Source organism: Antedon bifida, chromosome 3, assembly GCF_963402885.1.
Source record: "Antedon bifida chromosome 3, ecAntBifi1.1, whole genome shotgun sequence".
Taxonomy (NCBI): Eukaryota; Metazoa; Echinodermata; class Crinoidea; order Comatulida; family Antedonidae; genus Antedon; species Antedon bifida.
Genome location: NC_136228.1, coordinates 2,578,076 through 2,591,146, shown reverse-complemented (window position 1 = coordinate 2,591,146; position 13,071 = coordinate 2,578,076). Strand labels below are relative to the sequence as shown.

The 13,071-nt window shown below is 33.9% G+C and overlaps 3 protein-coding genes across 3 annotated transcripts; 2 read left to right on the top strand and 1 right to left on the bottom strand.

Annotated features, from left to right (window-relative positions):
• The first annotated feature begins 178 nt into the window (after nucleotides 1-178).
• Nucleotides 179-1,926, top strand: LOC144837378 (uncharacterized). Its single transcript, XM_078692450.1, has 3 exons — nucleotides 179-220; nucleotides 380-561; nucleotides 656-1,926. The coding sequence occupies exons 1-3, from the start codon at nucleotides 193-195 to the stop codon at nucleotides 1,559-1,561; spliced, it is 1,116 nt and encodes a 371-aa protein (XP_078548576.1). The 5' UTR covers nucleotides 179-192; the 3' UTR covers nucleotides 1,562-1,926.
• A 340-nt stretch (nucleotides 1,927-2,266) lies between these two features.
• On the top strand, nucleotides 2,267-7,821 carry LOC144837376 (dipeptidyl peptidase 2-like). Its single transcript, XM_078692449.1, is given in 11 exon segments — nucleotides 2,267-2,462; nucleotides 2,873-3,012; nucleotides 3,547-3,710; nucleotides 4,051-4,186; nucleotides 4,560-4,647; nucleotides 4,938-5,101; nucleotides 5,247-5,307; nucleotides 5,613-5,734; nucleotides 6,294-6,450; nucleotides 6,848-6,983; nucleotides 7,500-7,821. Coding segments are annotated over 11 exon segments (1,434 nt in total). The 5' UTR covers nucleotides 2,267-2,308; the 3' UTR covers nucleotides 7,612-7,821.
• A 671-nt stretch (nucleotides 7,822-8,492) lies between these two features.
• LOC144837379 (uncharacterized) lies at nucleotides 8,493-11,307 on the bottom strand. Its single transcript, XM_078692451.1, has 3 exons — nucleotides 11,186-11,307; nucleotides 9,862-10,460; nucleotides 8,493-9,284 (listed from the first exon to the last, which is right to left on the bottom strand). The coding sequence occupies exons 2-3, from the start codon at nucleotides 10,424-10,426 to the stop codon at nucleotides 8,779-8,781; spliced, it is 1,071 nt and encodes a 356-aa protein (XP_078548577.1). The 5' UTR covers nucleotides 10,427-10,460; nucleotides 11,186-11,307; the 3' UTR covers nucleotides 8,493-8,778.
• Nucleotides 11,308-13,071: the final 1,764 nt, after the last annotated feature.

Genomic DNA, 13,071 nt, shown 5'->3' with positions numbered 1-13,071 from the left:
GCACTAAATGCTCCTCCACCCCCCCTACACCTTTTATTAGCATGTGCGTGTGAACTGTGATAATTATTGTTTAACATTTATATATATGTCTTTTTTCATACCATTCCTTCTTTTAGGAAAGAAGAACACGTTTGGCACCTGTTGTTTTCGTACACTTGGTATGCTTTCTCAGGTTTTGTAGTAGCTGTAGCCATGGGTATGACAACAGGTCTTGTTAGAGGTAAGAACATAAGTAACTCACTTTCGGCTTTCTTTCTTACGCCATGTTTGGGGTTCACCTCAAATATCCATTTTATCTCATTTAACCGTAAATCATCAGAATAACGATAAACGACACCAGTCGTGTGATTCGTGATGACGTATTGATTCTTTTTCACAGGATGTCGTCCACATAAGAATTCAGAAACCTCGTTTTTCAAGTCAATATCTCCGTCTTCTTATTGCATTTGTTTCGGTAAAAAAGGATTCCGAAGTCGCGATACAAATCTTGATAATGATGATTATGATTACTATGGTGGTGGTGATGATGACGACGATAGCAAAGACGGAAGAAACCATAGGGTAAGTATGACGTTCTAAGAATGATCACCTTTTAACGGTTTGTAATGTAAACAACGTCAGTACTAATATTGGTTTGTATTATTACATTTTGTAGGAATTCCATGAATTAGAGCTGTACCACCGGTCGCCATTCCGCCGGGGATCGAGTTCGCGATGGCTTACCGAAGGAAATAGATTTTACGAACAGGACAGTACTGAAGGAGCGGCGGCGCGAATTGAGCAGCGACGCCCTTTCATTGGACGCCGGTCCTCGTCTATGGCAAGCAGCACAGATTCGGCGTACGCAACCGTGCGAGGTTTTGATCTTATCAACCAAATAGCGCAAATTCACGAGTTGGAGAACTATGAGGAAGAACCTATCAACCGAAGTGCTCAGACTGAGCACGTTCAAGAAGTTGGAGACAAAGACAGCAAGATGCAGTCTGTTGGAAGGTTTAATGTCGCCAAAGTTCCTTTAAAAGAGTCTTCTACACAAAACACCAGTTCTCTTGATGTACCAAGTACAAGTAAGCGTGGCAGATTTACAGTAACCCCATTAAAAGAGAAGAAGACTGAAGCCATCACTACCTCAGCAGAACATGAAAATCCGACACGCTCGGTTAACCCAAAAGAAACTCATTGCGAACGAACTGCGCGCGCAATTTCTTACGACAATGACAAGCAGACTATTAAAAATAACAGATTCCAAGTGTCTAAAATCAGTTTGAATGCAATACCATCATCAGAAACAAATTTAGAAGAAAAACTTTCCAATGCGGTTGACGACGTTTACAAAGACACTAAAAAATCGTCTTCCACAAACGATCCACGCTCACCAGATCACAAAGGACGCTTTTTGATAAGTAAGTGTAATAAAGGTGCAACCCAGTTACCGATTGTGAAATTGTTCAGTCCAAATAGATCATCGTTTGTTGCTCCAGATATTGGAAATGATTTGCTTCTAGAAATTGACAACGAATTATTTAGTAGAGACCAGGCTTACTTAGAAACTGAATTATAGTTATTCAAAGTAAAAACATTTGCTGACGAAGATGCTGATGAGCTAAAGACAACACTGATTTACACACACACGGTGGGACCGACCGTGTCTATAGAAAACTTTAATTTATACGCACAGTTAACTGTGCCAATAGCCTCGTATAATCTGACACTGTAGGCTGATTCCAGTACAGTTTCCGATTTTCATATTTATACTTTTGCCGAAATGTACTGTTCCTCGCTTGTCACCCAACACACACAAAATGACACGTTGCGTATCTTCGTACATACAATACTTTTATTAATATTGTTTATATATTGGTTCAATTAGGTATTTGTAAATAAATATTATCACACCTTGACAATTGATAAATATTATCAGGGATCCCTGATAATATATACGGTAGTCTCAAAGTTTGAGAATCTAAAATGTGGATTTTTGTACAGTTACAGTTTTTTTACCTACAGTATATGGGTAATAATAAAATACATTAATACTCTACTTGATCTGCGTACAATCAAAAGGGGAAAAAAAATCAAAAGAGCAAAAATCATTTTTTTTCCCCAACCAAATGAACTACTGGCCAATCATAAAACGCCAACCAATCATACAGTATACAGTAGGCCTATCTTTCCAATTACTGTACTCTCTTATACCAACGGGAACATTATTTAAAAATAGGTGGCGCTCTGCCTTTTTAAATTTTTTTTTCCAGATATCGAGTCACGTGAAATACATCGGTTTTGTCAGGTGATAAAACAAACAAAAATGAAACCGATAATATTTATCATTTGTATTGCTTTTTATGCAATAGAAAGCAATGCATACGATTACGAAACGAAATACTTTGATCAAACTATAGATCATTTCAACTTTGCTAGTTATGGAAGTCAAACTTTTAAACAGAAATACCTATATAATGGTAAGTTTATCTAGGCTAGGCCTAGCCTAGTCAGCCTGACTGACTCGTGACTGCTGGCTGAGACCCGTCCTTCCTGCTGTATATTTTAGTTAGGCCAGAATACAGGTAAAACCCACTAGGGTGATAGTACTAGGCCTACACTTAACACTATACTGCATGCTAGACAGGGCAGGTGATGTACGGTTGTAGCACCGGTCGATTTTATTTATCGCATAGGCCTTTATATATGTTGATTTCATGTAATAATAATATTATATGTGAATAATGATTAATGAACAAATAATAAATAAAGATACATTTTTATTTTTAAAGCTTTTTATATATAATTGAATTAGTTATTTATTCCTACAGCAGAATAGACACATGTTTGCAGTTTTATATTCAATTTTCAACTCATTCTTTTTTTTCAGATACATATTGGGATCGTAGTAATGGACCCATTTTCTTTTACACTGGAAATGAGGGACCTATTGAGGGCTTTCTGCAGAACTCATGACTTGTCTACGACCTTGCAGTCCAATCAAAAGCCCTCATAATCTTTGCAGAACATGTTAGTGCTAAACAGATATTCTTCAACACCCTCTTCTTTCTGCGCCATTCATGTTTTATATAAAAAATACAAAAATGAAAATAGGTGTATAAATAATTAAACACTATAAACTTTTATATCAGACCTCCCAACTCTCTGATTTTTTTGGATATATGAGAAAAAAATAATAATGATAATAATATTGAAAAAAATTTTATTATGCTGCTTACTAGAGATTTTAGTTTGTCAACTACAGGCCTGGCATATCCAGTGTTTACTGTAGATGCTAATGTCTAAGATTGGTTTTATGTTTTGTTTTTTTTTGCCCTCTATTTTTTGACCATGCTTTCATATATTCTCCGATATTTTACTTTTCCAATTTGGGACCTTGGTATACTACTTAAAAACATTTAACATTCAGAATTGAATAAGTTATAAACAAAATTTCCACTGTAATAATATCATTCATGGTATACATTATTTTATATGTATTATTACTGTTGCTGGAGTTTTAGTATTTCTCTGTTAACATGTAAAGCATTTTCTTTATTGTAGAGATTTTATGGCTCGTCACTGCCTTTTGGAAAGGACTCGTTCACACCAGAGAAAATCAGTTTATTGACGTTGGAACAAGCGATGGCTGACTACGCCATTATAATCAAACATTTAAAAGAAGATTTATCGGTTCAGAATACACAGGTCATTGCATTTGGCGGAAGGTATAAAGTATAAAGATATGCTGCATGAAACTTACATTCTCTGCACCATTTTACATACCAAATTTACCACCCACAAAAAATGTATTGACCAACAAGGTCATTCATTAGTCAATGATGTAATCAATAGTTGAGTCTTCGATAGTGATGACCTATGACCCAAGTCCTATGTGTGTTGTTGGTCGTTGTCTAGATATAGAATCCGCCAAAAAGTGATGTGTAATTAAATCCAGTAGAAAATGTCTTCTCATGGGATAATGATAATATTATAAAATTAATTAGTTAAATATTTGTAATGAATTATTTTCATGGTTATTGTTATGTTATTTTCTTTTGTCTGCAGCTATGGAGGTATGCTAGCTGCTTACATGAGATTCAAATACCCAAATGTAATAGACGGAGCATTAGCCGCAAGTGCTCCTATTTATCTGATTGCTGGCAAAGGAGATCGAACTGAGTTATTTGCAGATGTGACAAAGGTAATAACATTACATTTAGTCCAACTGTTGAGCTCTGTCGGCACTCTCAAACTTTATGTGATGTGCCCATATATGGACATGATGATGTCATATCACTGCCATATTTGGGCACATCACACTTTTGTTAGTGTGGACAGAACTTTAAACATTTAATTAAGAATCAAATGTTTTGATGAAGTATTACTGTACTCCGATGTTGTATAAGCCTTTTTTAGTATTGTTGCTTATGTTTACTGTTTAGTCTGTGCTGTATTTTTTTTTTATACCATACATAAGCCCACTGCCTTCAACGTGAACTTATACTGGAATGTGTACAGCACTAACTATCTAGTATATCATTTCTACATATCTATCTAATGTTTTTTTTGTACAGGACTTTGAGAAGGCTGACCCAAAGTGTCCTAAAACAGTCATGACTGCTTTTAGTAAGCTGGATAGTCTTGTGCAAATGGGTGATCAAGGTATGTACAAATTTTAACTATGAAATGGTGAAATATAAACATACATTATATAGCCCATGTAGAAATGTGAACGTGATTGGTCGATGCTATCATTTCGAGGATCGTAAACGTTATTGATCCCCAATGTCATTTGAAGTAATTTTCGTATCCCTGTCATTAGACTTACAAAATCCACTGAAATCCTGAGGACCCAGTCATTTTCGTGCAGCAACTCACTCAGCTTTGTTTCTTAAAAATATATAGTCCCTCAATAAAAATATCATATGACTATTTTGCTTTTATTATTTCAGGTCTTAAGACAATCACTGAAACATTTAGACTATGTAAACCACTCACTGCAGCTCAAGCAACGCATCTTAAAGGCTGGGTACGCAACTCATTCACCAGCCTAGCTATGATGGACTACCCATACCCTACACACTTCTTGGCTCCATTACCAGGCTATCCAGTTAACGTAAGTATTACCTTGTAACAGACAATATATACATGACCATGAAGGCCTTATAAATATTTGGTTTTATAACCAAGCTCTCCACTAATCTAGTCACAATATGAATAGATATTCATTCTTATTACAGTTTATGATAATTCCTTTTCAGTATGCATGTAAAATGATTTTAGCTGCTACTGATCCGTTGCAAGGCCTGGCTGAAGCTGCAGGTAATATCACATTTACTTGTATACAAAACCAATATGCACCGAGGAAGGGGTAGTGTTACCAGAAAGCTCTGTAATTTCTCTCTGGCTGTTTTACTTCATATTGTTTTGATTTAGCTTTTTTCTTATTTTTTTGTATCTTCATTGAGATTCAGTAACTAATGCAGCAGTAATTTGTAATTTGCCTTTTGATTTTAAAATTCAATAATACACTGTTTTGAATGAAAAAGTGTTAATATTGTTTAGAAGTTGAGTTTATATTAATTCTTAGTTGAAGGATTACTGTAGATCAAATGTAATTTTTGTAGGTTTGTTTTACAATGGCACGGGAGGCAGCCTGAAATGTTTTGACATTTTCACTGAATTTATTGAATGTGCTGACCCTACTGGTTGTGGTACTGGCAACGACAGATTAGCATAGGATTACCAGGTAAAGTAACTTCAGATGCTCCTAAATATTATCAAAATGAGACATTTAGTCATAGTGGCTGGTTAAAAGCTGCTTAGACTTCAAACAATTTATTGATTCGGTTTAGGCGAGAGAGCTTTAGAATTGGCAGCACTGACATGACATAAATATATAAATAACATCTAAGTCCCAGTGGTGTAATGCAGGGGGAAAAGACTTCTGGTTTGGCACTCCTAAGGGGCTCTCTGACGCTGGGTAGTTGCATTGGAATGTTAATTCTCTAGGGACACTTAAGCTATGGGTTTAGCCAGTGAGTGCTCATAGCTGTTACGCCACTTCTAAATCCACAGCGCCATGAGAAATGATCATTGGAATGGCGCTATAAAAATAGATTATTATTTTAGGAAATTTGACTTTAGCTTTACACAAGTCTGCAGAACTAATGAGATAAACTGTGATTGCACTGACTTGAACTTATCCTTTCTCACATACAAGTGTGATGCTTTTACCAATGTGTCACATTTCTTGTTGTTTGATGACTATTCTTTCAAACTTATGAGATTCAAATTCATTTTTTCAGGCTTGTACTGAATTGATCTTACCAGAGGGATCCAACGGACAGACAGACATGTTCCCGTCACTTCCTTTTACATTGAAGATGAGGGATGAGTATTGCCAGAAAACATGGAAAGTAAAACCAAGAAATGACTGGCTTGATATTAGTGTGTGGGGAGAAGGTACTGTATATAATACTACAGTATCAATATCTCAATATCGAACTTTCCAAAATGAAATTTAAACTTTTTTAGCATTCAATTTGGTCACATTATGTTATATCAAATACATTCTGAAAAATAAAAGGAAATCTTTTTAGGTTGGCTTAAGAGTGGACCAGTTTTAGGACAGATTTAAATTTGTTGGGTGACCTACAGTATGACCTAGGAATTAATTATTCCATGGTAATTCATTGTGCACATCTGCGCACATTGGGACATGCTTCAGCATTCATAGTTTTGGTAGATTCTAGGTCCAAACAAACTAATGACACATACTGAAAAGGCAAAGAAAAAAAAATTAAATAATAATTATTTCTACCAATTCTTGTTCACTAAACTTATTCATTCTTCACTTTAGATATAAAATCAGCAAGCAATATAATATTTTCAAACGGTGAGCTTGATCCATGGAGAGGTGGTGGCGTGCTTTCTAATATATCGGACTCCCTAGTGTCTTTCATTGTTAAAGGCGGTGCCCATCATTACGATATGAGGTAAGTAAGCGGGAATGATCTATTTATTAGTTTCTATCAATGGTGAAAGCAATACAATAAAAAAAGTGGTAATTTATAATGAGACATACAAAAATACCATTAATAATAATCAATCCTTAATACAGTGCCTTACAGGGGCGGATCCAGGCTTTTTTAAACGGGAGAGCGCTAACATGTGATATTAATAGTCTGTCAAGTAGTTAATAATTTTATTTTAGCTGTCAAAGGTTGAAACGCGCAATTCTTGCGCTGTCCCCTACATTCTCCCTTCACAATTACATACCTCCCAAATTCAGTGAAAATTTGTTATTATTCCATATCACCATCTCAACCAAATCAAACAATAACAATACAGTATTGAAACGAATAGAACCCGGTGCATTGAACATGGTAGGCACTGCACTATTAGCTCTAGTGGGTTCGTAGATAGTCTAGCCAAATTTCACTTTTTGTTTCCAGTTAAACTGAGGACAACTATTAATACATTAATTTATTTTATTTTGTTTTTCTCTGCAGAGGTTCAGATTCAAGAGACATTCCCTCAGTCATAGGCGTCCGTGCAGAAGAATCAAATCTCATAAATAAATGGATTGCAAAAGCCAAGTTATTAAAAAGAAAAAACATTTAAAGTAAACTACGCAATATAATCACTTAAATACACAGTTAAGGTAAACAAATAAATAATCAATGTTTTACTAATTAAAACAACTCGCATGTAATTCCTAACCTCAATACATTATTCAGCACGATTGTTGCTTTGTTCAATGGACATATTGTTTTACTCATTAATATTTTAAATTAATTGTTGTAATTTTGTACTAATAAATTGGACAAACAAGTAACAAAATTGTATTTGTCTATGTCATTGTGTTCTTGTAATACTGTAATATGTATGTTTTGTAATGTCTATTTATCTGTATATAATAATAATCATCACCATCATAATGAAGCAGTCGCATTTGAGATGGAGTTCACAATGCAACCCCACAATCCTTTGTTCAGGATATGAATCAGCTGGTGTCCCTTGCAATGCAGCCAACATAGTTTATTCGTCTTCTTCCTCTAGACGGACATGGGAGCCTCAAACAGAATATATTTATTTGGCAAGGTTATGTACATAAGTTACTAGAAGCAAGTAACTGTTCGTACTCTGTCAAACAAAGGCTTACAAGCTGTAATTATACATCTCAATATTTTGTTTGCATGATGTTATTGTTAATGTAATATTACTGTTACGGTTTTTTTTTACACTATTTCGGCAACTTTTGTTGGTGTTAGGCTCACCTTAACGTCTTTGTCACATGTGCCTATTATATAGTTTAGGAAAATATGGCACACTGCAATTCACACTCGGTAGTATGTTATATAGTGCCGCGCTGCCATTTACAAATCATAATTATAAAAAACATTTATTGAAAAAGAATATTAAGAGTACATTAAAATTGAATGAACTGTTAATCAATAATGAACTTAATTTTAAACAAGTAAACCAGCCGGTTCACATAAAGTGCAGTGATTTTTACTAAAAATATTAATTATAAAATATATACATAACCCTTACCCCCTAACCCTAACATCAGTTTTAAAAGACCTACAGTAATGATAAATAAAAAAATTAAAAAGTACTGACTATTAATTTAATTATACTGAATAAATACAAAGTTTCATTAGAGGTCTACAATCAATGGAAAAGGTGAATGAATACATAATAACATTGTAAGTCTATTTCAGTCCATAATTTATATAGCTATATAAATTGAATTAATGGTTAAATATAAACCACTGCAGAGTCACCTTATTTTCCTCTTTTCAACACCTTCTTAACTGATTCGATTTTGTTTTCAGTCAGCAACCCTCGACGTTGAAAATCTAAAATCAAATTCCAGCTGTCGGCATACTTCTTAAGGACAGAAAAGTTGTATCGTCCATCTAGAGTCTTAATTTCTGAATCACTAAGAGACTTGCCCAGCTTAAAAACAGTTTGAGTGTGTTCTGAAAATTTGACTATCTTACGCTCTTTGATATCTTTGAAAGCAGGAAGCTTATCTTTAATGCTTGGGTCAAATCCAAATTGTCCAGTTACCTTTATTACATCATACAGAACTGTAAGATTTGTTCGACTCAGTAGTCCTTTATTAGTTAAAAGACCTAACAGTTCGGATGTACTGGTAACCCTTTTCAATGCTTCATCATCTGGAAAATGTTCTAGTAATAGAACTTGTAGTCTGTTAAGGAGTCCACGTTGATCATACCACTCACTAACGTCCGTCATCAACTGATAAAAATCATCGTCTGAAATATCTATGAATAAGATGAAGAAAGTGTTGAATACTATGTATGAATTTGATATAATTGACTTTCGGTCGAAAGTTTATGTAAGTGGAAATTAAATGGGGCAGTGATCCTTATAACAATAACTTTTAAATAAGCCCTAATCCATGTTTTTATCTTTATTTGTAAAACTGATGATTACCGAATTACTGATTAAATTCTAATATGAACTTAAAAGTCCATAATAACATCGCAATAAAAATATAATTATTACCAAATTATAATATATATTTATAAGTATATATTTAAACAAGTAATGTACGATCTAATTGAATTGTATTGTACAACATTTGTCCTGTCTATTTTACATGTTATGGTTATCTGTATATTTAACTATTAACGGCTTTATATCACTTGTTCAGTCATGGGTTAAAAAATCTTCTCAATGAATGCATCAATTGTTAACATTTTAGGCTATTGCATAGAAACTCGCATTTTGCACTATTTTTCTGTAAACTTGTACTAAAATAAAAGGAAATATAGGCTAAAGATGTGTATATTCACATGTAACACCAACATTTTTTGGACAATTAATTAGCATACTTACCGAGATATAGACTTTCGATCTTCTGCCTGTCAGTGTCATCAAGCTGCTTATTACCGCACAAATCAATCTCGTTTTTGTCAACTCCTACTACTTGGAGGATTTCTGACAGTTTACTCCATTCAGTGTTGAATTTAACTTTAGGCATACGATAGCAATATGCGTGTGCGACATCGTTTCTGAATTTATTGAGGAGAATAATGTTCGCTAATATGCGATCACCAGGCGTAGTCTCACCTATCCAGTCAGATGTGTTGATACCTTTACCTTCAAATGAATGCTTTATCAACTTGAATAATAAACTAATATCAATTTTGTTTATATCAGCCTCGACTCCTTCTTCTGGGAATAACTTGTTGTATTGGTCTTTAAATAGTTTACCTAGCTTCTTTTTACAGGTATCTTCATTTTTAAAATTGTCGTTTACATATTTTTGAAATTGGTTTGGTTGTAGGCCACCATCAGCTGCATGATTAAGAAAAAACTTCACCATTGCCTTTGTACCTTCCTCGTATAGCAAATAAGAAAGTTGGAAAAAGTTGTTGATTTCATCATTATCACTTGCCATGATTTCAGTTTCAAGCCGATAGCCACTTAGGAACCTGTTGATTAATATGAAATACTAGTTATATTTCGTAGCTGGTAGTGGGGAAATCATTAACAAATAAAAAGATGTGCATGATCATTAACCACCAACCGTTCGTCAATAAGGATCAATAACCAGATCTACTTAAATATGTTATCGTCTTTTATGATTTTTTTTTTCATACTCAACACCTTCATCCCTGTCGTAATTGGAGAATTAAAATAAAGGAAACCGCCCTGTGGTCGAAAATATAGTGTTCGTCATCATCGCTTCTATCCATGGTGCCGTGGATTTTTAAAATGAGTTTTGTACGTTAGATCTATAATTCACTATAGATAATTGGATAAGTCTTTTTGGTCAAAAACAAATATTATAATAATAATTTGAATAAAATAGAGACTAGACTAGAATAGAGTGCTATTCTAAATTATGATGATGGTGAGTTATAGAAATATATACAAATTATTCAATAGAACTATACAGCATTAACGGTTGAATGTCACTGTAAAATTTACGTATTACAATCTTTCCCTTTTGGCCTTGCTTTCTACAGTTACAGTGGAAGTGGTTAGCTTTTCTACATCATAACCTGGAATTCCGTATCCGGACAAAGAGCAATTTTAGTAGGCCATCCCTGGTCCTTCTCGCATATTTTTCCTTCCCGCAGAAAGCAAGAATTTTGATTGTTATACTCCAATATTTATCAACAAATCAAATACCAGGTTCTTAATTAACACTTACCAAATCACTTGTTGGTTTTATTTCACCTAAATAAAGGACGTGATTAACAAATATATTATGTCAGCTACCAGTTTCACTCGAACACAACCAATATGGCGCTTGATCGATATATAGGTGTGACTCAATCCATTGACTAGCATATGAAACCTAGCGAATGTAAGGCTATAAATGGAAACATTACGTTATATTAAAATTTCCAATTCATATTGAAAATTCTTTATAAATGATACGCAATGAACTTTCTTTCTTCCCAAATTTCCTTTGTATTATATGCATTGTATTTTGTTCGTTGCAGTTGTTTAAACGCTAAAGCAGTACTTGGGACTCTGCCAGTATATAATAATAATATTCTTATATAGCGCTTAATGCACAGTGCTTCATAATACTACCCCGGTCTTTTTTCTTATCAAACACGAATGGGAACATAGGGCTTACTCCCATAACACAGTTAGTTGATCTAACCGGGTACCCATTTTATACACCTTGGTACGGTGGAGAGAGGAAATGTAAATAAAGTGTCTTGCCTAAGGATACAAACAATGCGGCGAGAGTTGAATTCGATCTCACGATCAGAAATCCACCAACGTCCAACCATGGAGGTGAACAAATCATTTTTTTTAAATATTATTTTTTCACCTCCCTGGTCCAACCATACATCCATGGTCCAGCACATACCATTATTATTATACGAATACGAATAGAACTTTATTGCAATCAAACGAAAGATTGAAGTTTAACAAAAGCGTTTCACTCAGAAAAATAAAATGCAATATACAAATATAAAAGACATTCAGAAATGTAGAACATACAATCAAAAAATTAAAACAAAATTACAATTAAAAATCACTTATTATAAAAACAATAAATATAAAATTCAAATTGTTAAAGACATAGGCCTGCAGGATAAAAATTTAAAAGTATTAAAAATGTTTACAAATTTAAAAAATGTTAAAAACTTCAAAAATTTTCAATAATATTTACACACAAAGGTACGGAAGGTCGCGGAAACATAACACAAAATGTTTACCATTTTTGGAATAATCCGTGATTAATAATAAACGTTTTTGAACGGTTAGTTTTAACTCTAGGGATACAGAACTCACGGAGTCTTCTAAGATTATAAGCAGCAGAAGGAGCCTGCGGTAACAAATGATTCAATCTGTGACTGGGGTCTTTGATTTTAACAAAAAAATCCTTGCACAGTCGAACACGGCGGTCTTCTAAGGTAGAAAAACCAAGGAAGCTGCGGGCATCGGAATAAGTAGCATGCGGAAAAATACATTTAAAGGCCCTTCTCTGAATTTGTTCAAGTTGTTGATTCTGTTGCTTCGTAATATTTGATCCCCAAACTGGGGCCGCATATTCTAATATTGGTCTAATGATACTAGTATAAAATTGGACAAGTGCGGGGGCATCCAGGCCTGCCCTCCGCACCTGTTTGAGAAAGTATTATAGATATACTATATCTAATGTTATGATAATAGTCTCGAGAATGGTTTTGTGAAATTATATATTATAACAATTTGTATATCATGACAACATTATCATATCTAGAGTCAGTTTCTATATTATAAAACTTGCGTACGCTACTATAATGTATAATAATACGTGTGATAACGCGAACATGGTCAAAATCAATTTCCGTGATTCACGCCTACATTTAAACAACACGATTGCGTTTTGTTCTTCATACCTTAATGTGAAATAATAAATAATATTAAATGTACACGTCAAAAAGAGGCGTTCAAAATGGGAAATATATTTCAAATTTATGTTAATATACTTATTTTGAATCCACTATAGGCATACTCTTCAGAATAAATCGTTACCACTTTATTTTTATGTATGAAAGGTATGACTTCTAGATATGAATTTAGGAACAATTT

What these genes read in the sequence shown, in the direction of transcription:
- LOC144837378 (XM_078692450.1), top strand. Translation starts at nt 193, where the DNA reads ATGGGTATGACAACAGGTCTTGTTAGAG. An exon ending in GACAACAGGTCTTGTTAGAG is followed by an intron (nt 221 to 379) that starts GTAAGAACATAA and finishes TCTTTTTCACAG; the next exon opens with GATGTCGTCCACATAAGAAT. An exon ending in AAGACGGAAGAAACCATAGG is followed by an intron (nt 562 to 655) that starts GTAAGTATGACG and finishes TACATTTTGTAG; the next exon opens with GAATTCCATGAATTAGAGCT.
- LOC144837379 (XM_078692451.1), bottom strand. Translation starts at nt 10,426, where the DNA reads ATGGCAAGTGATAATGATGAAATCAACAACTTTTTCCAACTTTCTTAT. An exon ending in GATCGAAAGTCTATATCTCG is followed by an intron (nt 9,285 to 9,861) that starts GTAAGTATGCTA and finishes TCTTATTCATAG; the next exon opens with ATATTTCAGACGATGATTTT.